The sequence below is a fragment of the Lissotriton helveticus genome, chromosome 2_1 (genome assembly GCF_964261635.1).
Source record: "Lissotriton helveticus chromosome 2_1, aLisHel1.1, whole genome shotgun sequence".
NCBI classification, from domain to species: domain Eukaryota; kingdom Metazoa; phylum Chordata; class Amphibia; order Caudata; family Salamandridae; genus Lissotriton; species Lissotriton helveticus.
In genome coordinates, this window is record NC_136059.1 from 536,638,361 (window position 1) to 536,665,483 (window position 27,123).

The 27,123-nt window shown below is 48.0% G+C and overlaps 1 protein-coding gene across 1 annotated transcript in view; it reads left to right on the forward strand.

The window, feature by feature from the left end:
* KGD4 (alpha-ketoglutarate dehydrogenase subunit 4) overlaps window positions 1–25,822 on the forward strand; it is a 66,907-nt gene extending 41,085 nt beyond the window's left edge. The window contains exons 3-4 of the mRNA XM_078675196.1: window positions 8,202–8,410; window positions 25,553–25,822. Coding sequence (XP_078531322.1) covers window positions 8,202–8,410; window positions 25,553–25,570 — 227 coding nt within the window. The 3' untranslated portion in view covers window positions 25,571–25,822. The remainder of the gene's footprint in view (window positions 1–8,201; window positions 8,411–25,552) is intronic.
* Window positions 25,823–27,123: the final 1,301 nt, after the last annotated feature.

The window sequence follows — 27,123 nt, forward strand, 5'->3', positions numbered from 1 at the left end:
TCTTCCTTTGACCCCTCTTTAGCTTGTATATCTCTGTGAAGTAATTTGAATACGTACACTAACCCATGATTCCATATTTTGTTTACTTTTGTCAGTTAATTGAGTTCCCAGCGGCATCGCTAGACCCATATATGGAAGCCTTCTCTCAATGTTAAGGGATACAGTTCTATCAGATCCTCCATCTGAGGACAACCCCTCCGCTATACCACATTGCCTATTGTGTGGTCCGACAAAATCCACTGTGCTAAACGGTGTCAACACACCATTTGATACTGATCTGTCTGACAACCCACCTCTACTACCTTCCATATCCACCACAATCTTTGTTCCAGGCTACACCCCCCCCCTGCCCTTTTACCCTGCGTATCATCCCCAAGCTGCCCACCAATGGGGCTTACCGTATAGTAAAGTCTCCGCTCGCTGCTGAAAATCCGTCTGAGACATCCGCTCCTGATAATCTCACTGTGTTTGTTGTTATGAGAAGTCCGCACCTGACCTCTGAAATGATAAACACACTTTGCATTGCCCCCCCCTTCCCCTTTTTTAGGTCTCGCCTGTTGATGCGCATGCGCATCGAGCTTGCGAGACTATGGGGGCTTAAACAGTCTTTAACCAACTTGCAAGGAATCGTGGCGATTCCTTGCAGTGCCCGTGAAATTCAAGCTCAATGCGCATGCGCATTGAGCTTAAAAGCGCGTGCACATGCCCCCAGCCGCCTGCCTTGCATGTATTTTCCCTCAGGCGCACTCCTCCCACACCCCCGCTCAGCCCCCTCCCCTGCCTGCCGTGTCGCATTTCTTAAGTTCCCTCAGCCGCACTCCAGACCCCTGCTGCTTTCACACCCTCTCCCCGCTCCGCCCCCTCCCCTGCCCGCCGTGTCGCATTTCTCCTCCCCCCTCCCCTTCTCTGCCTTCCCTCCGTCTTTTTTTTTTTTTTTACCCGCTCCGCCCCCTCCCTTTTCCCCGGAGTCATTTATTCCTCTGAAGAAATGACACAATGCTTTTAACAATCTCACAATTTGCACTTGTGTACCACTACCCCCTCTCTTCTCCCCCTTCCTCTCTCTCACTACCCCTCCCTTCTTTGTGTGCGCACGCACCACGTGAAATCCCAGCGAAAAGTTAGCAGCGCTGAAACCCTCCCAATCTCAGCCCGCCAGAATCGAAAGCTTCTAGTGGCTCCCTAAGCTGTTTTCCTCTTACATACTCGGCTCAATCAGCGCTGCCGCACGGAAGCATTTTTTCCATTTATTCCTCTGAAGGAATGACACAATGCATTTCCCGATCTCACAATTTGCACGTGTGTAGTTGAAGTTGATCCCAAAACATGCCCTTTCACGTGAAAACCGTTTCTTCTCCCTTTTTCACAAGCGAGGGATCATCCCAGGTAGGAGGGACCAGAGGGAGAAAGAGAACCGCAACGCCTCATTCTTTTCTCGAACCCTCACTCTCTCTCTGCCTGCATTGCTCAGGTTTCCCTCTCGTCTTTTGTCTAGATCATTTCCATCTGCCCCTTTGCAAAGCTGGTTCCGTCTCTTTTTTGCTTTCCTTTTCACCCGTCTCTTTTCTGTCATTCTGTATTTTCTGTTTGCCTCTCTCAACTACAAAGAATTTGACAACTATAAAATTCACACACAAACATATAAGCCCCTTCATACAGACTCATGAACACTTTAACAGAACAGATGCACCCCCCTCCCCCACCACAAAGCGCGTCCGCTTCATTACTTCATGCGCGGCCTCTCCTTAACCTAATCTACCTCACCATCTATTCTGTGTTGTCAGACTGGAAGGCACCTTCGATGCATCTGCTACTATTTGCTTGACGTCCTGCGCGCTCCTCTCATCCTGTGTCCTACAAGTCCCTTCTTTTATTTTAATTAAATACCGGACCATTTACTTGCAAAAAAAAAAAAATACAGACTGCAAGGCGCCTTCAGTGCATCTGCTACTATTTGCTTTAACACAAACTAACACTTTACCATACTGCACTTCCTGCTTTCTCCCTCCCTACCTCCCTTTTTCTTGAGTCCCTTCTGCTTTAGCTACATGCCACTACTATTTGCTTGCCATCTTTCGTGCTCTTAACCCTCCCTTTCTCCATTAAGCCCTTATTGTTTTTTTATAATACATCATACCATTTGCACACAATACTACCTTACTCTTACACAACTGCTACTATCTTCTTCTCTCCCTCCCTGTCTCTACCTACTACAGCATCCATTTTAATATAACAATTTGGAGCTGTACTGCAACTTTTGTATTTCTACTACTTCTCATTATTGTTTACTTGTTTTTATATGTTATTACAATGCTACAATTGTTAGTTATTTCTGTTAAATAACACGACAACACACAAAAACAATTTAGTTCGCCTCTACAAATATGCTCACATTCCTTTTGCCTTCCATAACTTTACTATCAACAAGTTGCTGCTCTTATATCTTTTGCCCCCCACTCTTCCTTATCCATACTCTGCCATTCACCCATACAATCTTCCTTCACACACACAATACTTTTGAAATAACTTTCTCGCATATTACCTTTTAGCACTCCATACTAACAAGCATTTTTGCTGCCTACTCCCACAGTCCCCCGCAGCCCAAACTCACACGTTGCACAAAACTCCATATTGTATTAAAATAGCGTGCCACTTGCCAGCCGCAATTAACCTCCTGGTCCAAGTACGCCCACCCCTCCCCTGGAGGGTTTGAATGCGCATTGTTTGTGTTGAGGAAGGTCACGTGAGCACTCTCTGCAACAGCCCACCCCCAAAAGGCACGTGCTCATCTCCCAGCTGGCTGCTGCTTTGACACAGGCCGACACTTCCTGCCGTGCGTTCCTTGCCCCCACCCCGAAAGAATTTGAGATGGCATGTTTGACCTCCGACCTTGCTTATCCATCCCAGTCCTCTTCTGTTCTTAATTTCAGCTTCTATACCCCTGCACACCAACTGTTTGAAAACCACGTAGGGTATACTTATACTGGGTTAGACTTTGGCACGTCAGTAATGGGTTTATGTGGTCAGCGGAATCTTTTTGGGGGTGGAAATAGGGGAAGAGGTTGTTATGCCAGGCACCCTTTGAGGCCTTATTGCCTCCTTGTGCTTTCACCAACACATCCACCATCACCTCCACATCCACCACCACCACATCCACCACCACCGCATCCACCACCACCACCACACCCACCACCACCACACCCACCACCACTACATCCACCACCACATCCACTACAACCACCACCCCATCCACCACTACCACCACCACCCCATCCACCACCACCGCCGCATCCACCACATTCACCACCACCACATCCACCGCATCCACCACCACCACATCCACCGCATCCATCACCACCACATCCACCATCACATCCACCATCACATCCACCACCACATCCACCACCACATCCACCACCACATCCACCATGACATCCAACGCCACATCCACCACATCCACCGCATCCACCACCACATACACCACTCATCCACGCAACGCCTCTCACACACGCAACGGCACTCACACACGCAACGCCACTCACACACGCAACGCCACTCACACACGCCACTCATCCACACAACGCCACTCATCCACGCAACGCAACTCATCCATTTGCAAAACGAAAAAGGTCAAACTCTTCTATTGCGAGACCTATTGCATTTTCAATGCCTGTTGATTTTAGATACTATACCTGTGGTGTCTACAGAATTGTTTTTTTTTTTTTTTACTATTAACCTTTGTTCTACCCTTGAGATTTGATAACTGTGGCTCTCCTAAGTTATCAATAGCAGTCTACAACGTCACACTAGTACTGGGACGCTCCATCCCCCACCCCGCCATCAAAGGTTTTTAAAGCCGAAAAAACTCTCCGCTCCAAAGGCCTGCTCAACCGCACAAAATCCGCTCCAGATTTGCTATTATCCATGAAATTAAGTTCTCCCAGTGTCGCAGGAACATTGGAAAGAACCGCCTTGCCAGATGTTACATTGTGTGTAACACCCAAAAAAATCATCATAAAGGTCGCCAGAAACCACGTGAATAACTGGAACTTGTCTTATGCACTCTCCGCTCTTCTACGACGTCCTTAAATGGGCTTAAGCGCTCTACCCAGACCCACTGTCCTGCCAAGATCCGTGTCTGAGGGTAGCCTACTTCATGCCTAGGAACATGTGGCGGGCAGGCGCGCGGGAATAAATATCCTGTGACCCATCTTTTATAGCTAAACCTGGAGCAACGGCGTTCCCCTCTTCTTCAAGAAAGGGTTCATTTTCACCTTCATCTATACTGTCCCACCCAAAAATCTCCATATCCTTGACAGAAAAAACCTTCCTGTTCCCTGAAAGGCTGTGACAGCATATCTTCTCTCCCTGATGCTGAATCACACGAAGTGCTTCAACAACTTCTCATTCATGTCCATAGTTGCCTCCGAAATAATGCTGTCAGTCCTTGTCACGAAAATTAGCAAGGAAAAAACTACCCCACTAAGCTATCGATCTCCTCAGAAACGCGCACCTCCCTGCCTTACGTTCCACTAAACGGGCGTGGACCGCTCCATGTGTGCGAATATCCCCAGGGGGAGACGTCTCGCGCCGCTCCCTCTGAGGACCCATTGCCGACATGTAGGATCCAGGGTTTACTTTCGGCCACGTCGTGTGCAGTTTGTTGTGCAATTATTATTATTATTACTTTTTAATGTTTCCCGTTACTGACCTTATTGGTTTAGATTGTAAGTAGACATTTTTATATATAAATAAAAAAAAGCAGCAGATATGCAGTAGAAAAGTACTGCCAAATAGCTTATCTTAAAGCACTCCTCCGCGATTTATCAGGTATATGACTCCAGATTCAAGACGGGAGCTGCTGACGTTTTGAAGGAAAGAGATAAGTCAGTCTAAAAATCTACTGGAGCGATCCAGTGGTACGGTCTCACTGAAACACTGTATAAAAAAAGGAAAAAAAAAAGTTGGCTTTGAAAGTTTTACTCTGTTAAGTGCGGAGGGTGCGTGAGGGACTGGAATGCCTGTGAAGCACGGCCTGTTGTGGAGGGTGCGTGAGGGACAGGAGTGCCTGTGAAGTGCAGCCTGTTGTGGAGGGTGCGTGAGGGACTGGAATGCCTGTGAAGCACGGCCTGTTGTGGAGGGTGCGTAAGGGACAGGAGTGCCTGTGAAGTGCAGCCTGTTGTGGAGGGTGCGTGAGGGACTGGAATGCCTGTGAAGCACGGCCTGTTGTGGAGGGTGCGTGAGGGACAGGAGTGCCTGTGAAGTGCAGCCTGTTGTGGAGGGTGCGCGAGGGACGGGAGTGCCTGTGAAGTGCGGCCTTTTGTGGAGGGTGCGTGAGGGACGGGAGTGCCTGTGAAGCGCGGCCTGTTGTGGAGGGTGCATGAGAGACGGTAGTGTCTCTGAAGTGGGGACTGTACTGTCTGAAGTGCGGAGGGTGCGTGAGGGACGGGAGTGTCTGTGAAGTGCGGAGGGTGCGTGAGTGACGGGAGTGCCTGTGAAGTGCGGAAGGTACGTGAGTGACGGGAGTGCCTGTGAAGTGCGGAGGGTGCGTGAGTGACGGGAGTGCCTGTGAAGTGCGGAGGGTGCGTGAGGGACGGGAGTGCCTGTGAAGTGCGGAGGGTGCGTGAGGGATGGGAGTGCCTGTGAAGTGCGGAGGGTGCATGAGGGACGGGAGTGTCTGTGAAGTGCGGAGGGTGCGTGAGGGACGGGAGTGCCTGTGAAGGTGGGCTGTTGTGGAGGGTGCGTGAGGGACGGTAGTGTCTATGAAGTGCGGCTTGTTGTGCAGGGCGCGTGAGGGACGGCAGTGTCTGAAGTGCGGAGGGTGCGTGTGGGACGGGAGTGCCTGTGAAGTGCGGAGGGTGCGTGAGGGACGGGAGTGCCTGTGAAGTGCGGAGGGTGCGTGAGGGACGGGAGTGTCTGTGAAGTGCGGAGGGTGCGTGAGGGACGGGAGTGCCTGTGAAGCGCGGGCTGTTGTGGAGGGTGCGTGAGGGACGGAAGTGTCTGTGAAGCGCGGCCTGTTGTGGAGGGTGCGTGAGGGACGGTAGTGTATATGAAGTGCGGCTTGTTGTGCAGGGCGCGTGAGGGATGGCAGTGTCTGAAGTGCGGAGGGTGCGTGAGGGACAGGAGTGTCTGTGAAGTGCGGTGGCTGCGTGAGGGACGGTAGTGTCTATGAAGTGCGGCCTGTTGTGGAGGGTGCGTGAGGGACGGGAGTGCCTGTGAAGTGCGTGAGGGGCGCGAGTGTCTGAAGTGCGGAGGGTGCGTGAGGGACGGGAGTGCCTGTGAAGCGCGGGCTGTTGTGGAGGGTGCGTGAGGGACGGGAGTGCCTGTGAAGGGCGGCCTGTTGCACTGGGAATGGGGGGGGATATGTGCGTCCGTCCGTCCCCGACCGTCCATCCTGGCCACTCCAGAGGCCCTGTACAATGGAGTGACTGAGGGATGTATGCCCCCTCTTCCGCATAAACTGTACATTCCTAAACTGTCCCAAGCTCAGTCCCCACTGGCTGCTTGCTCTGGGGCGGGAATGGCATTTGCCGACACGTAGGATCCCGGGTTTACTTTCGGCCACGTCATGTGCAGTTTGTTGTGTAATTATTATTATTACTTTTTAATGTTTCCCATTACTGACCTCATTGGTTTAGATTGTAAGTAGACATGTTTTTATATAAAAAAAGCAGCAGATATGCAGTAGAAAAGTACTGCCAAGCGCTGCCTGTTGCTCGTGCGTGGCTGCACCTTGGGTGCTGTCTGCCTGGGGAAACCTCACTCTCAATGGGGGGTGGGGGGGCTGCAGAAAACCCCTCCGTGAACGAGCAGCGAACACGCGGCATGCACAAGAGATCAAAGGGCCACCTGGGCTGGCGGTCAGGGGGGACGCTGGGATCCGGCCAGAAGTTGTACTAAAATAACTCCACAATTAGCGGGGAGAGGGGTGGGGGGAAGAAGGAGCCACTGTCAGTGTAAGGGGGGGGAGAAAACATTTCAAAATAGCAACTTGCAGAGAAACTAGCCTCGGCCCCTAGAACGTGCCCCTGCTCTTCATCTCCAGCCCCAACAGCGAGAAGTACAGGGTGAGGTGGAAACTGGAACTGTCTTACGAGGGAGGGGCCCCCACAAAGAGGGGGGGCAGGGGGGATGGGGGTAAAAGGAGAGCGCTGAGTGGGGGGAAAATGGCAGAAAACCGGAGAAGAGCAGTGTGGTGAAAAGTAGGAGAAGATCAAAGGCCTGGTGGGAGAGAGAAATGGAAAGGAAGATGAAAGATGGAGGAGGAGGAAGGGGGGAGGAGATGAAGGGGAGATGGCTAAAGGAAAAGACACCGAGATGGAGAAGGAGGCAGAGAGAGAAGGGTAAAGAGAGAACGAGAGATGTGAACAAGCGCTCCCATTTGTCTCTCAGCCCCGTCCTTTTGCGATTGGGGGGCGTGTTTTTGACATTCTTTCTAGGCTGTAAACAACAGTCAAAAACACCCCCCCCCCAGTCTGAAAAGGACGGGACTTAGAGACAAATGGTTCTTCTTTCTATATAAGCCCCGTCCTTTTCAGACTGGGGGGCGCGCCCCCCAATCGCAAAAGGACGGGGCTTAGATACAAAGAAGAACGTCACTGGGACCTCTTCTCCAATGGCTGGCCACCGTTTAGGAGGCCAGCCAATGGAGAAGAGGGGCGGGGCTTAACCTCGCTACTCCAAGTCATTAAATCTCGCGAGCTCAAGTGCGCATGTGCGCACCCGGCGCCACGCGAGACCTAAAAAGGAATAGGGAATACATTTAAATGTGAACACATGCAATAAAGGAAAGGGTGCGCACTGGTGAAGGCCTGAGAAATTATCAGAAGACCTTTCTTGTCACCTACCAATTGTTGTTTTAGTAATGATCATCTCTTCTCTAGTTGCAGAAATTTGAGGTATAATACTTTTACCTTATAAGCAATTGTGCAAGCAAAATTGTTTCTCTCCTTTTTCCCAAATACTCCTTTCCTCAAACACCGCCGAGCATCAGTAATGTCTCTTTTGTACATTATTTATATCTGCACATCAGCAAGTGTTTTTGTATAATGTGTAGCTTATCATTAGGGGTTCCGTGATTTCGTTTGTAATTTTTTCTAACACCTTTTAACATGAGTACATATTGAGTCATGCCTTTTATTGTAACCATTTTTCCTGGAGTGAATGTGTACTTCAACTGTTTGAAACCATTTCTTTTTCAGTCCGAGAAGCTTTAAAATCAATGGTATACCCATTTACGGCACCATCTACTGCTGCACAGTCATCTTTGGGAGTCAGACCACAAGGCCTTCAGAGTACACCACCAGTCAGTAAAGCCCATGGTACACCTGACACTTCAGAACTAGTGAGAACATTACCTTCAAAATACAGGCGGAAATTACTAACGCAAGAAGAGATGGAATATATCCAAGTGAGTTGTTCATTGCACTCCTATAAATTGTTAAAAGAGAATTCCTAGTTCCTTTACCAGACAATCCTTACCTACAGCAGTGTAGAGGCTTTCTTAATAAATGTTATGTATGCAGTTCCTAATTGTTCATATCACTGTCGTTTTTTGCACATAGTGGCAGTTCCTTCAAAGGACCAACATCTTCTTGTTAAAAAATAAGCTTCATTAAAGAATACTTTTTTGCCTGATGCAGCATGAGTGTTTGGCGTGGCATAACATTACGTCCACCCGACTAAATTACAACCTGCTTTTAAACCATCAGTTTCTGATAGATACATCTGCCGTGTGGATTCCTCACCTTGTGAATATCCCCTTGCGTCCGCAACATTCGGAAATTCTTTTTGTAGCTTTGCGCCGACGTGGACTTGGACGTCATAGAGGCACGGCATCGCTCGCGACTCCGCTGACGTCACCGACTCCTACAATAGGCCCACGCCGGCGTGATGACATCAGTTCCCTTATTTCCGCGTCGTCGACGCTAACGGTTCCGGGATACTCAGTAGCTTTGGTAACTCTGTTACTGTTTTTCTTCGTTTGTCTGTTACTCTTACCTCTTTGTCTCGTTATTATGTCGACAAAGAAGACAGGATTTAAACCCTGCAGGGAATGCGGAAAGATGATGTCCGTTACGGACCCACACCAGGACTGTATTTTGTGTTTGAGCTCCGACCACGACGTGGATGGATGTTCGTCGTGCCAGAAAATGAATCCTAAGGCCCTGCGAGAAAGGGAGACCAAGCTTCTTGTGGCAAAACTGAGGGCTGATAAAGGAAAGAAATCTTCGAATTCCCGCTCGAAGAAGTCTAGATCGAAGTCAAGATCAAGATCTCGGGAGGCGTCGGCTTCGAAGTCCTCATCGGACCATGCTTCGAGGTCACATAAGAAGCATAAGAAAAGGAGACATGAATCTCGACGTCATTCGGGTGAGAAGTCTGACTCGAGGTCGAGATCACCCAAGAAGATTATATCGAAAGTGATTCCTCCACAAGAGATTTCATATCAAGAAGGCGAGGCCTCGCCTTCGGAGTCGCAAGTTCATTCTCCGACTCCGGTTTCCGATCCGACTCCGGCGCCGGCTCAAGAAGAGGTCGGTGAAGTTCCTAATGAAGAGGAATCGACTCCTGTTTCCTGAAATAGACTTGAATCTGCTTCGAGATCGACCTGAGGGTGATCATACACCTTTTCCAGCTCCAGGTCAGGATCCTTCAGCGTTTCTCCGTGCTATGTATGGTGTTTTCTCGAGGTCATGGTACCCATCTGGAGCGCCTATGGGTCCAATGGCATTTAATTTGGGTGTGCCTCACTCTTATGCCCCGGCACCTTTCATGCCGTATATGCCGGCCCCGACTCCGCTCTGGCAGTACCCAGCTCCACCTAGGTCGACGCCGTTGTCGATGCCGGCTCGACCGAAGTCGACGACTCCGGCGCCGGCGTCGCCTGCTCCAAGCACATCTCTGGACCATCCTTCTAAACCTGTGGATTCGGTACCGACGTCGGCTCCGGCGCCGTCGGAGTCGACAGTGGATCCGGCTGCAATCCGGGTTAAGCAGAGATCTAGGAGAGAAGCTCAACGTCTCCTGGAAGAACGGAGGTATTATGAGTCTCATTCTGACTTGGAAGAAGGTGAGCTGGATGAAAATTATTTCGAGGAGCTAGCGGATGTTAGTGGTCTTGAATTTTCCCCAGAGTGGGTATTACCATCCGGTCCTGATGCACCGTCTAAGGATGTTCAGCCATATCATGTGGTAACGAAAAAAGCAGCTGGACTTTTAGGTTTAACATTGCCTACTGTTGAGTTTAAATCGAATCTGCTTACTGAGGTTCTTCATTCACCGAGCTCAGCTGTGGAACCATTACTCCCATTTAATGAGGCTTTGACTGAACCCATTATGGAGGTGTGGAAAAAGCCTCTTTCTGCTCCTGCTGTCTCAAAAGGTGTGGCTAGGAGATATAGAGTAGCTCCTGAGGACCCTGCATTTTTGTCATCTCACCCTTCTCCTGAAAGTCTGGTGATTCAAGCTGCATGTTCAAAGAAGTCAGTTGGTGCTTTTCCACAAGTGCCTGGTGACAAGGAAGCTAAAAAACAGGATCAAGTGGCCAAGAAAACTTTCTCCTCCGCAAGTATGGCGTTAAAATCAATGAATGCCTCTTGCCTTATGGGAAGATATGTGCACGCACTTATGGACTCTATGCGTTCATTGATTCCAACGGTTCCAGAAGACTGCAGAGGTGATTTTGAGGAAGTCTTGTCGGATACTCAGGCGGCAGCTCGTCAAGTTATCCAGAGCGGTCTAGATACTGCAGATTCTGTTGCAAGGATGATGGGCACTGTGGTTGCCACAAGACGTTCTGCTTGGCTAAAATCCTCAGATATTTCTGCTGATGTGCAGTCTGCATTATTAGATCTGCCTTTTGATGGTGAAGGACTCTTTGGCAAGAAGGCAGATACAGCCGTAGAGAGATTTAAGGATAGCAGGGCTACTGCTAGATCTCTTGGTCTTCAAGTTAGAGGTTCAACGACCAGGAAATTTAGAGGTTTTGGACGCTCTTCTTTTCGTACCTATAGACAAGGTCAGCAGCAGCAGCAACAACAACAGCAGCAGCAAAATACCTTGTATAGGTCATACAGGGGAAAGCAAAAGTCACGTCCTCGAGGACGTCAAGCCTCTTCCTCCTCCACCTCCTCCAACCCCCCAGCCACAGAAAAGCAGCCCTAGATCCGCCATTCAGGATCATGTGGGTCCGGTGGGGGGTCGGCTTACCCACTTTCTACGAGATTGGGAATCGGTTACATCAGATCTTTCGGTTCTCAATCTCGTAGAAAATGGGTATGCCCTTCCCTTTCGGGAATTCCCTCCCAATTACCCTCCTTGCCAGGGATATTGCTCAGAGTAACATCTGTTACTCCTACAGGAGGAAGTCCAAACTCTGTTAAGAAAGGGTGCGATAGAGGTGGTCCCAGAGCAGGAAAGGGGTCAGGGATGCTACTCCCGGTATTTCCTGATTCCCAAAAAGGATGGCAGACTTCGTCCAATCCTGGATCTCAGGATCTTGAATTTTTATCTAAAACAAGAGAAATTCAAGATGCTCAAACTTGCTCAGGTTCTTCAGGCACTGCTTGAAGAAGACTGGATGCTGTCACTCGACTTGCAGGATGCGTACTTTCACATCCCCATCCTAAAGTCACACAGGAAGTATCTCCGTTTTACGGTGGGATCGCAGCACTATCAGTTTGCGGTACTTGCGTTTGGGCTTACTACTGCGCCTCGAGTCTTCACCAAGGTGTCGGTGGCAGTGGTGGCGGCACATCTCAGAAGGTCAGGGATTCCTGTATTCCCTTATTGGGACCACTGGCTGATCAAAGCAGAGTCGTCAGAGATAGTGCTCCGTCATCTGCTAGAGACAACCCAGTTGTTGTACAGGTTGGGTTTTTCGATAAATGTACCCAAGTCTCACCTGGTGCCCTCCCAGCGCAACCTGTTCATAGGTGCTGTACTGGACACAACTGTATGTCGTGCATTCCCTCCTCCTCAAAGGATTCGCGACATACAGGAAATGATTCCTTTATTTTACAATGGAGCGGTCGTTCCAGTGCTGAAGGTCCTTCGCCTGCTCGGTCTGATGGCTTCATGCATTCTGTTGGTCAACCATGCATGCTGGCACATAGGGTGCTCCAGTGGTGCCTCCGCAGGCAGTGGTAGCAGCACAACGGAGATCTCAGGGAGTCAGTGAGGATCTCCAGAGAAGCTGCGGCGGATCTGTCTTGGTGGAGCGTGGAAGGCAACCTGTCTCAGGGGAAGCCTTTTCAGTTGCCTCCTCCAGTGGCCACAGTGATAACGGATGCATCCACTCTAGGGTGGGGTGCTCATCTGGGGGATCTGGAGATCAAGGGTCTTTGGTCTCCAGAGGAAAGGTTGCTTCATATCAACCTTCTAGAATTGCGGGCGATACGTTTGGCGCTCAAGGCCTTCCTCCCTTCCCTTCGCAGTCCTTCAGTCCAGGTCCTGACGGACAATACGACCGCGATGTGGTACATCAACAAACAGGGAGGAGTGGGGTCGCAGTGTCTCTGCAGAGAGGCTCTGCGTCTCTGGTCCTGGGTTCAGGGCCATCAGATTTGTCTGATGGCAAATCTGGCCGGAGTTCTGAACGTTCGTGCAGACAGTCTCAGTCGGCAGTTCTCTGCCGACCACGAGTGGAGGCTTCACCCGGAGGTGGTTCACGACATCTTTCAGATGTGGGGGACTCCTCGGGTGGACCTGTTCGCCACTCGCGAGAATGCTCACTGCCTGTCTTTCTGCAGTCTCCAGTATCCGATGCAAGGAGCCTTGGGGGACGCGTTTCAGTAGAGTTGGGGAAATCAACTCCTTTACGCGTTTCCTCCCATACCTTTGATTCCTCGGGTTCTGAGGAAGATTCGCCAAGACCGGGCCCAAGTTATATTGGTCGCCCCGGACTGGCCAAGAAGGGTGTGGTATACAGATCTTCTCCACCTCTCCTCTCACCCGCCGCTCCGTCTCCCTCTCAGGGCACACCTCCTCTCTCAGATGGAGGGGCAGGTTCTACACCCCCACCTCCAGACATTACACCTTCATGCCTGGAGATTGAACGGGGCAACCTGAATTCCTTTTCCCTCCCGCCTGACGTTGTGGATGTCATCTTGTCAGCCAGGCGTGACTCCACTAAGTCCATCTATTCTTATAGATGGTCAAAATTTGTCACGTGGTGTGGGGATAAATGTATTGACCCTTTGAGAGCCCATTTGTCTGAAGTTCTCCAGTTTGCCCTCTCTCTGGCGCAGCAGGGACTTGCTGTTGCCACAGTTAAGGGCTATCTTTCAGCACTGTCGGCATTTCTCTGCTTGTCTGATCAGCCATCTTTTTTAAGTCTCCTGTAGTTTTAAGGTTTTTGAAGGGCCTCACAAATAAGTTCCCTCCTACTCCTTTTATTGTGCCTCAGTGGGACTTAAATCTTGTCTTGACTTTTTTGATGGGTGCTCCTTTTGAGCCTCTTCACAAATGTCCTTTGAGGCTTTTGACTCTTAAGACTGTCTTCCTCGTTGCAATAACCTGGGCAAGGAGGGTAAGTGAGCTTCAAGCTCTTAGTTCCAAGCCCCCTTTCTTGACCATTCATGCTGATCGAATGGTTCTTAGGACCAGGGCTGCTTTTCTTCCGAAGGTGGTTACTCCTTTCCACCTTGGTCAATCCATTACCCTCCCTACCTTTTATCCTCCCCCACACCCTTCTAAGGATGAGGAGAGGTTGCACCGTCTGGACCCCAAAAGGGCGGTGTCCTTTTACTTGGACAGATCTAAAGACTTTCGTTTGGATGACCAGCTCTTCATTGGGTTTGCTGGCTGCAAGAAAGGAAGAGCGGTCCATAAAAGAACCTTGTCGAGATGGATCGTCCTTTGTATAAAGGTCTGCTACTCTTTGGCCGGTAAGGAACCACCAGAGGGTATAAGGGCTCATTCTACAAGGGCTAAGTCGTCAACCTCTGCATTGGCTAGAGGTGTTCCTGTAGAGGATATTTGTAGAGCGGCAACTTGGTCTTCCCTCCACACTTTCGCGAAGCATTACTGCTTGGATTCCGAGGTGAGGAGGGACGGTCATTTTGCGCGCTCTGTCCTCCAGGATTTCCTGGTTTAGAAGAGTGGACACCCTCCTCCGGGAGTGGGGACTGCTGTGGGACTCTATTCACAAGGTGAGGAATCCACACGGCAGATGTATCTATCAGTAGAACAAGTTACTTACCTTCGGTAACGCTTTTTCTGGTAGATACAATATCTGCCTGTGGATTCCTCACTGACCCACCCGCCTCCCCGTTGTCCACTCTTCTATGCCAGAGTTTCTGTAATGTATTTATTTTATTGTCAAGGAGTTGTTTATTTCAAATGTTTTATTGCATTTGCTTCACACTGTGTGTGCTACCTTGATATTTGTACTGCGTATACTGTGTATATGTCTACTGTCATCGGTCCGTCCGTGTGCCTCGAAGGCACGGAAAAAAGGGCGGAACTGATGTCATCACGCCGGCGTGGGCCTATTGTAGGCGTCGGTGACGTCAGCGGAGTCGCGAGCGATGCCGTGCCTCTATGACGTCCAAGTCCACGTCGGCGCGAAGCTACAAAAAGAATTTCCGAATGTTGCTGACGCAAGGGGATATTCACAAGGTGAGGAATCCACGGGCAGATATTGTATCTACCAGAAAAAGTGTTACCGAAGGTAAGTAACTTGTTCATTTTGTATTCTGTCTGCTTGCAGTGTGTCCTGGGAGTTTTTGTGTTGATGTCAGCATTTTTCAAGTCTGTAATATCCGAAAGTGGCTCTCTGTGTTCGTTCTTTAAAACCAGCTTTGTTTTTATACAGATGTATTTTATTTCTACAGAATATTCTACCTCCGATAGTAATGGCTTGTCTAAAAATGGCTCTCTTAAATAGAATTGCCCTTTAAGGTGTTCATGTTCTCTATACTTGTGGACATGGAAAGAGTGCCAGTGCACATATTGGCCATAGAATGTTTTCCTGCATGACGGGCTTCTCTAATAGTTTGCTTATAACTGGCTCCTGCAGTTCCCTTCATTCAATGATTAACAGGACTATTACAGCTCTGCAAATGTATTCATGTTACTATCCTGTGAAGGAGTGGATACACAGAGAATTCAGAACAGGCGAAGGATCAATGCCATTGTCTTCGAGTGCCTGGGTACTTGGAGGTTGGATTGCTAAATATGTACCTTTTGAAAGATTCCAACTTTCTCTGGGCACATGGGGACGAATTTGGTTGTCATTAGCATTGGGTCATTTTGTTGTGCTGCAGAACATTTTTGGGCAAGTTGTTTTCACATTTGGGAATGGAGAATGTAATCATGTTGTTCCAGCTATTAGTTGACTGTGGTATTTTGAAATACTTGCATATGAAAATTCTATATTTTTCAAGCGTAGGAAGGTGGGGGCCGCTAGAAGGGAATTTGCCTTATCAGGGTGGTAATTGATAGTTGATCTTACTGCATCTGGCTTTACATCTGAGTTACTGATGAAAGGAATATGAACCAATAATCCAATATGTGCTGTTATGTTATCTGTGATTGAATAGCACACATCACCTGTGTGGATATCCTGGCACTTTGCAGATGTGTGAGGGTAGCCCCAGCAGGGGGAATTACTCAGAGCCAGGGCTGCAGCTTATTTTGGAATTCAAGAAGCAAGGAGGCAGCTCTGATGTGGATTGACTGTGCGAGAGCAGAGGGGGAATGGTGGGTTGGTGTGGAGGCAAGTTCTTATGAATAATTAGTGAGTTTTTGGTTGTCTTTGGGTCAGTGGCAGTAACAAAGGTTGTAGCATCTGGTGGTAATAATGCTTATTAGCGGTATCTAGGAATAATTTGTGCCTGCTTTCTGATGGGGTAGTGAAGTATTACAATTGGTTGCATGAGGTACTGAAAAGGAGATAGGAAAGGGAATTAGGCTAAGATACAATTGTCATTTGGATGGAGAAAAGTCTAAGCGGTAAAGCAAGTGCTGTACTTCAATATAGTACCAGTAGAAGACCAGCTGTGTGGTTTGTTGACGGCTTTTAAGATATAATCTCTGAGTTGTACTTTTATGGTTCCATCTCCTCCCATTTGTCGCTTGTGCTCACCTGCCTGTGCAGGTTCTGGGTGCCTTTTGACATCTTCTACATAGGCTTTAGTCTGTTGGGTATTAGTCTATGACTTTCTGGTCATCTTCACTTCAAGTAGTGTAGCTTCCAGTTCCAGAATTTCCTTGCCGATCCAAAGTTTGGAAACCATTGACATGTAGACTCCTGTTCTTGGTCAATGTCTGCTGAAACAACAGTGCCTTCCGCCATCCAGACTACTAGGAACAAGATAAGTACTGGCACACTTATTGGCATAAGTGAGCCAGCATTTATCCTGCTTTGATGCCACTACCTGGAATCCTGGACCAACCAAAGACTTGGCCATATTTACATTTCAAGCTCTTACTTCAGTCTGGTGAGAATCCATCTTCACAGGCATTCTTCTAGGGGCCGATATCAACTGGTCAAGCTATGTGAATTGACCTTGCAAAACACTAAACCCTGGTACGTATGGCCTATTGGTTGCTCTAGTTCGGTTTAGTTTTTAAATGTGTTTGAATATAGTGATTCTCTGTTGGTCACTGACTTTATCCATATTCCTAAACCCATAATTTAATTGGTTCTTATTTTTCTAGAACTGGTGTCCTTACATCACGTATTAAGGTCATGCTCTCACAAACTACTGAACATGGCCAAGTTCCCTTATTGAACAATGGACGTGTACATAATAAGGCCGTCCTCACTAGCTACATCAGTCTCCGGTCTGTGTTGGAATCTTCAGAAAGGCACACGCACCTCTGTTGCAAGATAATACCAATAGTAGAATATGTTGCACCATCTACCCCTAAACTTCCATGCTTCTGTGGACAGCCCCAGGCCATGTAAATGGGCCTCTCCTGCTGCTTACTCCCGCCTGCCAGGCAGCCAACGAAGGAGAGGTCTTAGAATTCCATGCCTGGGCAATATCTCTCTTAGCTACCAGGGTGGCCACCCCCATAAAGGCATGCTCCAGTCTCGGTCCCCCCATCCTTCAGCAGGTCCAGGAGGGCAACTCTCGGGAGAGAGCCATGGGTCAGTGAAGGACTGACAAGAGTTCTTGCTCTATTCCCAGTCTGTACGGGGTCAAAGCTGGGCAGGACCAAACCATGTGGAAAAAAATCTGCATCCGCCGCCGAGCAACGAAAGCTGTTGGCCTGTAAAATCATGCCAGCCTGCTGGGCCCACCGGGGGCGGGGGGTTCATATAAGTTAAATGGAGACAGTTGAGTTTCATCAACCTAAATTGTGTGGGGATGGCCAGTTCTCCAGTATTAGGGGTGTCTTTCATAGATTGACATGCTTGAATAATTCCCCGTCGTCGAAGTGGGAGTCCCACGGTACATAAAATAGTAGTAGAAATATATATACATAAAGTACATACATATATGCTGTGGTGAATTCGAGCTGCTGGGCTGTGGACAGGAGCCCGGCTGAGTTCGTTCTTTTTTTTTATATATATATATATATATATATCAAAATATATATCCAAAAGAAATAAAACCTTAAAGTACCATAGAACAACATTAGCCCATAGAAAGCATTGAGGGAGAGTTCACTTTAGCAACATATCAATATCATTATAATAGTCCAAACTCCAGCCAATCAGGCTGTAACACCCTCTAGAACCTTCTCCTCAGAAGCTCAAGCCCTCAGATTTTCTACCGCACGTCGTGTGAAGGGAGTCTCCCTGAGCTCTGCTCAGTTTCTTCATTCTACAAACCATCAATCTTCTACACCATATCTTATACAAAGAAATCTTTATTCCGGCCTTGTTCTGCCTGTGGTAAACCTCGCCTTTTCCATGAGGTCCCACATAAAAAATGCATCTACTGCTTGTACCCGGATCATGAGGTGAGGAGTTGCAAGTTTTGCAGAACTTTTTCTTCAAAGACCCTAAAGGACAGAGAGGCCTCTCTCCTTCTGTGGCTACAGAGGTTGAAGACTTCAGACAACCCAATGTCTGATATTGAGAGTGTGTCTTCCTGCCGTTCTAAGACCTCTCTGAAGCGTGTGTCGGAGACCGAGCTTCCTTCTCCATTTCTTAAAAAGAAGAAGCTTGTGGACGCTCCCAAGTCCGTCTCCCCACGGGATCTGCCAGCCTCTACGCCTACGGGACCTCGTTCTCTGGCGTCGCAGTCCCACTCTGTCCCCTCGTCATCTAAAACGAGTGTCAGCTCGTCGACGACGACTAGATCCGTCGACGTTGTGCCTACTTCGACGACGACCTGCTCCATGTCGACGACGACTACGTCTGCATCGTCGACGATGCTCCAAGAAGTCAGGCCTATATCGTCCATTGTGAAGATCTCGTCGACGGCGAAGAAACCGGTCTCGTCAACGGCCTTACCAAAACGTCACCAGTCGACGAAGGCTTCGTCAACGCATCACTCGTCGACGCTACCACCCTCGTCGACGGTAGCCTCGTTGACGTCGAGTACCTCGTCGACATCCACCTCGTCGATGATAGCACCGTCGACGTTGAAGACCTAGTCGACGACCGTGACAACCTCGTCGGCGGCGGTGCCGTCGACGACAAAGGCCTTGGCTCCGTCGATGGCATCCGCTTCTTCGTCGACGAATCCCTCGAAGACGACTTCGGTGACGAGCTCGTCGACGGAGCAGTATTCTCTGGCAACTGCAACCACCTTCACAGTGGTGACGGCGACTACTGTAAAACGTCTTGCTCCCATAGTTCTGAGTCCTATCCAGGATGGGTCAGGTCCCCCTGCTCAACTCTTTGCATCCGCAGAGGATGAATCTTCTGCTGGCTCTTACACCGATGACACCTTTCGCCCTGCCAGTAGCCCATCGGAGCTACACATAAAGTATCAGAACTACGATGATGATGATGATCATGATGAGAGGGGATCGCACATCTCAGTACGAGATGACCAGCTGGATGTTGACCACAAGGTTCCTATGCCATGGATACCAGTGACTTTGATCTCTAACCTTCAGCACATGTTTCACGATTACAATCGTCGTTTTCCGCCTTCTTCTCAGACCTCTCCAAATCCGCCTCCTCAAACACGGTAGTCACTTCAAGCTGCATAGGCACGTTCACCAGTTCCTCAGGCTCCTGATACTGATGATGATGTTCGGAATGATACAGACCAGGACGATGACGCTGTCCTAACGGATTGGGACAACTATCAGGCCCAGACTCCGTCTCCTCCTCCTACCTCTCCTCTGGCTTCTCCCCCAGTGGACATTGGGTGTTTCCACCTTTTAATGATGAGAGCAGCGAAGCGTTTCCACCTGCCAATGGTCGTCAAACAACAGGACTGTTTTCTTTATGACTTCAAGGATCAACCTTTTAAAGCAAGTGCATACCATTCCGATCATTGATTTTATTTGGGAAGAGGGGCTCAAACTCATGGAACGACCAAACTCAATCCCGCCGTGCTTCCATGCCTCGACAAAAAGTATAAGGCGCCAGAGGATTCGCCTGCCTGCCTTGTCTCTCAACCAAAACCAAACTCAGTCATTACACAAGCTGCCCAAAAGAGGTCACGTAATCCAGCTTCTCCTTTAACATCTCCGCCAGATCAGGACGGTCGCCGCCTGGATACCATTGGAAAAGAATCACCACAATGGCTGCAACTACAGTCAGGGCGGCGAATTCCGTAGCCATCCTTGGGCGAAACGACCATCAGATGTTGTCGGAGATTGCAGCTTTGGTCGACCTCATTCCTGAATCCTCCAGGGTAGAAGCACAAAAGATCATGCAAGAGGGAGAGAGAATATCATCGTAAATTATAGACTGCGCAATAGATATTTCCTCAACAGGTTTCAGGTAGCTGGCTGGTGCTGCAGTCTTAAGAAGGCAGGACTGGCTTAAGGCTACGTCTTTTCGGCCTGAGGTACAAGCAAGGGTGCTCGACTTGCCTTTTGATGGTGAATCCCTCTTCGGCAAGCACGTGGATGACACCTTAAAGTCCATCAAGAAGGATACAGACACTGCTCACGCCCTGGGTTCTCTCCAGTACCGGAAGCGGCCATTTCGTGGAGCACGTGGTAGGGGCACATCCTCCAATTTTCGAGGCTTCTCCCAGTACCGCTCCTAAGGTGAAAACAAGCAGCGCTACACCTACCAACATCAGAATAGGCAGTCTGACTCCAGGCCTTATAGGAGAAAATCCACCTACAGAGGAGGTGCTACCTCTAAAAAACAATGACTTTCTAAAACACAAGTCTCATCCTGCTCTGAAAATTGGAGGTCGAATCTCCCAACACTTTTGCAATTGGTCGAAAATAACTTCAGATCGTTGGGTCTTGGATGTCATCTCAAAAAGCCACGCTCTCGAATTTCTCGAGTTCCCTCCAAACCGCCCTCCCACTGGTCCCCCTCCAGCACACTTGAAGGAACTGTTTGCACAAGTTGCAGTTATGATCCAAAAAGGGGCAGTCGAAGTGGTTCCTCGATTACAACAGGGGACGGGCTTTTATTCCCGCTTTTTTCTTATCAGGAAGAAGTCAGGAGAGTTGCACCTCCGAGCCCTCAATAGGTTCATCAAGTCCCAAACATTTCAAATGCTTACCTTGCTGGAAATCTTACAGTTCCTAAATCCCGGCAAGTTCCTCTCCCAATCGACCTCCAAGACGCATACTTTCATGTGCCAATCCATCAAAGGCACAGGAATTACCTCCGTTTCAAAGTAGGATCAAAACACTTTCAATTCAAGGTTCTGCCTTTCGGCCTTCGTTCCGCCCAAGAGTCTTCACAAAGATCATGGCTCCGGTTGCGGCTTCTCTACGCCTACAGGGCATACAGATATACCCTTATTTAGACGACTGCTTGATAAAGGCCCCATCCTTTCTCACAGCAGAACAACACACTCAGACTTGCCTATCTGTCTTCCAAGCCTTGGGTCTTTCCATCAACCACGAGAAATCGCATGTCCGTCCAGCACAACAAAGGGTCTTTCTAGGAGCATTAATAGACACACATCCAGCAAAGTTGTTTGTTTCGCAGGAGCGCCAAGATCGCATTACCAAACTTGTGGCTCTTCTACTCTCAAAGTCAGTTTCTGTCCAATTATTAAAATCCTTTCTGGGCATGACTTCATTCTGCATACCGCTGATTCCCAATTGCAGGTTACACATGCGAATCCTCCAAGAAGAATTGGACAAACAATGGCGGCAAGTCTCGGGGACATTCAACGACAAAGTCTTCCTGACCCCTCGCATCCAGGGCGCATTGGAATGGTGGGCTCACCTTCCAAACATTGCAGCAGGGCGTCTGTTTCAGGAACTGGCCCCCACGCTCACCCTTACGATGGACGTTTCCTTAGAGGGTTGGGGTGCGCACCTCGAAGGGTTGTCAGTCAACGGCAAATGGACAGTCGACCAGCACAAGTGGCACATCAATCGGCTGGAACTTTTGGCTATCTTTCTCGCCCTGAAATCTTTTCGACTGCTGGTGGAAGGGGAGTCACTGTTGGTGCGTACGGACAACACCACCAGTATGCACTACCTCAAAAGCTAGGGGCTACGAGATCTCTTCTGCTCTCCAGACAGGCACAACAGATCTGGGAATGGGCAATACAACATCTGGTCCAGTTAACTGCAGTTCACGTACCGGGCATCTCCAACGCCCTTGCAGACTTTCTCAGCAGATCGGCCACAGACAATCACGAGTGGGAACTCCATCAGCCAACTCTGGAGTATGTATTTCGCCTGTGGGGCCAGCCGGACCTGGATCTGTTTGCAATGCCACTCAACCGCAAATGCCTACGTTACGCAAGTTGGCATCCCCATAAAGGGTCGAGCGGGAATGCATTTTCGATCGACTGGTCGAAAAAATTCGCATACGCTTTTCCGCCGATCCCTCTAACACCTCGCCTCCTGCACAGAATGAGAGCACAACCATGTCACATCCTGTTAATTGCACCCAGGTGGCCGCGTCGTCCATGGTTCACGGATCTTCTTCTTTCCCAGTGAGATCTTATCCCTCTTCGTCCCCAGCCTCACCTTCTCACCATGAACCATGGGCAGATATGCCATCCAGACCCGGCTACTCTCCAACTTCACACTTGGAACCTGAGCACCACGAGTTAGCCCATCTAAATATTGATCTGGACTGCAGAGAGGTCCTTGCTCACGCACAGGCTTTCTCCACCACCAAAACCTATAAATTGAAATGGAAGCGGTTTTGTGTTTGGTGCCATTCGGAAAACATTGATCCGATGCTCGCAACTCCTGAGCACATCTTGCCCTTCTTCCTCCTTTTGGCAAAGTCGAGACTTTCGCATTCCACTCTCAAGGTTTTCCTGGCTGCACTTTCACGCTTTCGGCATGATGGTTCCACTTCTCTGTATTCCTCACGGATCATTCGCCAATTCTTCAAAGGTCTGTTCCGGCTGTTTCCAACTATCCGGCGTCCTCCACCTTCTTGGCGTCTGAATCTTGTCTTGGCCCTGCTTCTTAAGCCTCCATTTGAACCAATCCACTCAGCGGATTCGAAATTCCTTACTTGGAAGGTTTCCCTCCTCCTCGCACTGACGTCCTCCAGGCGAATTAGCAACATGCAAGCTTTTACAATCCAGCCTCCGTTTCTTCAGTTTTCCAAGGACGCTGTTGTACTACGTACAAACCCTAAGTTTATACCCAAGGTCCCTTCGGACTTCCACCTTAACGAACCTGTCATACTCAAGAACTTTTTCCCTAACCCTCAGTCTCCTGCTGAGCGTACTCTTCATTCCCTGGACTTAAAACGATGCCTCAAATTCTACATCCAACATACTGCTGCCTTTCGAAGGTCGAACCAGCTCTTTGTGGCTTATGGACGGATGCGCAAAGGACATCCAGTCACTAAACAGACCATCGCTCGTTGGATTTCTTCCGCCATATCCTACTGCCATCAATGGGCTGGCAAGCCTGTTTCTGCTCCGGTGCGAGCACATTCAACGAGAGCAGTAGCATCCTCTACTGCCATATTTGCTGGAGTGCCTCTACATCAAATCTGCAGGGCGTGGTCCAGCAGGCACACGTTCACGAGGCACTATTGTCTGGAGGCAGCTACTGCTGCGGATGCTGCTGTGGGTCAAGCGGTGCTGCGAAATCTCTTCAAATAAAGGTGAGCCTCTGTTGCTTCCCGTCTCCTGTCATAAAAGGTTTTATTGTGCATCCATGTACAGGTTGCAAATGTGTATTGATATGCTTGCTCATTTATTTTGGCCTTTTATGACTCTGGTATTATGGCGTACTGCTTTCTATTCTTATTCAAGCATGTGAATCTATGAAAGACACCCCTAATACTGGAGAAGAACAATAGTTACTTACCTGTAAACTGTGGTTCTCCAGTATTGGTGTCTTTCATAGATTCACATGCGACCCACCTTTCCTCCCCTCAGAGGCTCTCTTCTCCTCATGCACTCTTGATCGCTCTTGTGCTACGAAAATCTGAGGGCTTGAGCTTCTGAGGAGAAGGTTCGAGAGGGTGTTACAGCCTGATTGGCTGGAGTTTGGACTATTATAATGACATTGATATGTTGCTAAAGTGAACTCTCCCTCAATGGGCTAATGTTGTTCTATGGTACTTTAAGGTTTTATTTCTTTTGGATATATATTTTGATATCTATTTCTATATTTATGCATATATATGTATATATCCAACACCAAGCTTGGCGTGAAGCTCTGATGGCCGCTTGCAGCGGCGGGCCCGGACGGGATCGCCAATCCCACCGTATTCCAACACACTCGTTCACCTTTGAAAAGAACGATGTCCAGGCCAGCAATTGCGTTCAAAACTGGAATTTAATCACAGCCCTACTCGACGCGTTTCGGGAACAACTTCCCTTGCTCACGAGTACAAGTGTCTGTTTACATCCAGCATTTAAAGATAAATCATGTGATTGTGGTTACACAGACATAATGGACAGACTATCACCGCTTGAGCTACCATATTAATTAACAGAGTGCATTTCTGTGAACTGAACTTTGTTTTTGCCCACTGGGGCTTCCATTTCCACGAACTAAATGTGGCAGTAGAAACTGTTGCACTCTGTTAATTAATATGGTAGCTCAAGCGGTTAAACCAGAAGCAAGGTCTCTACGTGATTGAAAGACGGGAGTTCGATACCCACACTGGCCAAATTTTGATTTAAAACATTTTGTTTGATTTAATGAATGGCGTAATGAATTTTGTGATATATTAATTTATAGCCGAGTAGCATTCTTATGGAAATGAGAATTTAAGAAATTAATGCACGTGTGATGCCGGTGCCACTTACTGCTGACTATGTACGATGAATCTGTTTTCTGAGCTCCAATGAATAATGAATTGGTAGTCTGTCCATTATGTCTGTGTAACCACAATCACATGATTTATCTTTAAATGCTGGATGTAAACAGACACTTGTACTCGTGAGCAAGGGAAGTTGTTCCCGAAACGCGTCGAGTAGGGCTGTGATTAAATTCCAGTTTTGAACGCAATTGCTGGCCTGGACATTGTTCTTTTCAAAGGTGAACGAGTGTGTTGGAATATATGTATATATGTATGTACTTTATGTATATATGTTTCTACTACTATTTTATGTACCGTGGAACTCCCACTTCGACGACTGGGAATGATTCAAGCATGTGAACCTATGAAAGACATCAATACTGGAGAACCACAGTTTACAGGTAAGTAACTATTGTTCTTCCCATCCTAGCACCCCTCAATCAATGTCCTCCAGTTCCCCGACCCATGCATCCACATCTGCCTCGCAAACCAGTCGTGGGAATACATTACCAGGGAATGGTAAACCTGTGATATTGCACCTTTGTTAAGTCTGCTAGTCAACAGTTTTGCCTCTGGAGGACTAAAGTCTGGGACCGTAGTGTCCAAGGGGAGTAGGGCGGAGGGAGCGTTTTGTAATTGTATGTACTTATGAAATTGAGCACTAGAAACTTGATATTGCACTTGTTGAGCTTGGAACGTCTAAATGCAGGCCCTGGACCAGAAATCCCCAAGTAAGGAAATTCCTAATTTCGCAAACCCGTCCAAGCTTGCAGGGTGATGTAGCCATGTCCCCAGCCAGAGTCCTGCATGTCAATGTACAGTCCCAACCGGTAAGGCGAAGCACTACGCCCCAGCTCAAAAAGACTGCATGTGTAATGTCTGGGAGGAACTGGCAAATCTGGGAACCATACAAGATGCCCATGATTTGGTCAAGCCCCAGCAGCCCAGTTGCCTGGGTCACTCCAGTCCCCATGAGGCCAGTAGTTCACCACAATCACCTGCGAGGTACTGTAGTAACAGTACAGGTCTGCAATTCCCATACCCCCATCATAGGGTGACTGTCGGCAGCTGTCGGAGGCAATATGGGTCCGGCCCCCAGCCCAAAGGAAGGGACAAATGATTGAGTTCACTGTATTTGATTTTAATGAAATTAGGTACTGTATGCATTTCATTTGATGTATGCCTCCTACCTTAAGCATTCAGACATATGCCTTTTGAGTAGCGCACCTTTATTAACTGACTTCTTTTCTTTTACAGCGTGGAGGGCCAGATTGACATGACCAATGCTTCCAGTTCATCAATATTGAAAGCAGTCGATTAAAACCTTCTTCGATTAACGACTGAAGTGCTCAACAATAAGTTGCTTTAATAAAAGCCGGTGTACAATTCTTCTGAAATGTATTACCTTATACCACTCTGTTTCTGTAATTTATGGTTCTAAGAATTATTTTTCAGGAGACAATTTTACAAATTATATATGCACAGTTTGCCTTCAGTTATTAAACATAATTTTTTTTAAAGAAAATGGCTATTGTTTAGAAACCATTATTTTAGAACGATATGGCTTTGTTTCCATGTTTTACATTTTGCTTAAGGATTGAGGTCATGTCTGCCACACGCCAGCTCATGATCTCTAAAATATTAATAACTGATGTACCTTTGTTGAATGTAAGTACAGCTAAAGTAACTTTTGCAGTGTGTTCTTTGAGGTCATGGAATGCTAATTGAGGTTTTTGGTGGTAATGCTGCTAATGTCCTGCATTAGGAAGGGATTTCGTGGGTATAAGGACATAAAGGAAAAGAGACAGAGGGGAGTATATTGTATTAAGACCGACCTATCACTTGAAAATATAAATTCCCCTTATATTTGGGATGAGCTGTTTTATGATTGTCCTTTGACTTTAGCTGCTGCTGGTTGCTACTTAATCGCTGACACACCTGCCAGTGTTCCTATTCCTTGCAAAACTACATTGCTTACTGTATACAAACGGATCTGGGTAGTGCAAATGGTAACTTATGCGGCCCTGCCAAGTGCCGCGCATCGGACGCTACAGTAATACATTTTGGGCCGATTTCCCTAGTTTAGAACATGATCACGCAGTCAACTAAGCCCATAAGCCAATTGCTTCCCTGCGTCATGGCCTTGCCGATTTATTTATTCAAGCTGTTGGTAAAGAAGGACTATGGAACATACATGCGGTACAGGAAGCATCAAACCAGTACTACCACCCTGTTTCTGATTACTGAAGTGAAACAGCCATGCGGGCTTGCGGGTAGGCTGCAGGCTTCATCTCGGTCAGGGAGTTCATCTTAAAGTCAACTGTATTTACTGACTGGAGGGTTCTACTTTCACTAAAGAAATTCTGTGCCGATGTGTTTGGATGCATTTCACATCTTACACTCTACAGCGATTTACAAGTTTAAATAGTTAGAATTACTAAAATAAACTACGAACCTTTGAAGTTATACAGTAGAGTGGTACTTTGACCCTGTCAGAAAATATCATAAAATAAATTATCGTAATTGATGCAGGACTGCTACTTAGTGGTTCATTGTGTTCAGTAAATTTGTGGCGCAGTGGAAATGCGCATGTAACCTGGGATAGTAACTGGGGGAAAGAACCGCTCTTTAAATAAAAGAGGAGAATTGACAGTATCACAAAATGGTTTGTTATCCGCTCTATCTGCAGTCTAAGACAATTTGGACCAAGCCTCCTCATGAAGCTCTTTTTTCCTAGCAAGAAGAGCATCTTTATAATTCGATCTAAGTTATTTAATCAGCAATTTTTCTCTGGGTTGACAGTGAAGGGCCAGTTTCAGTTCTTTGGA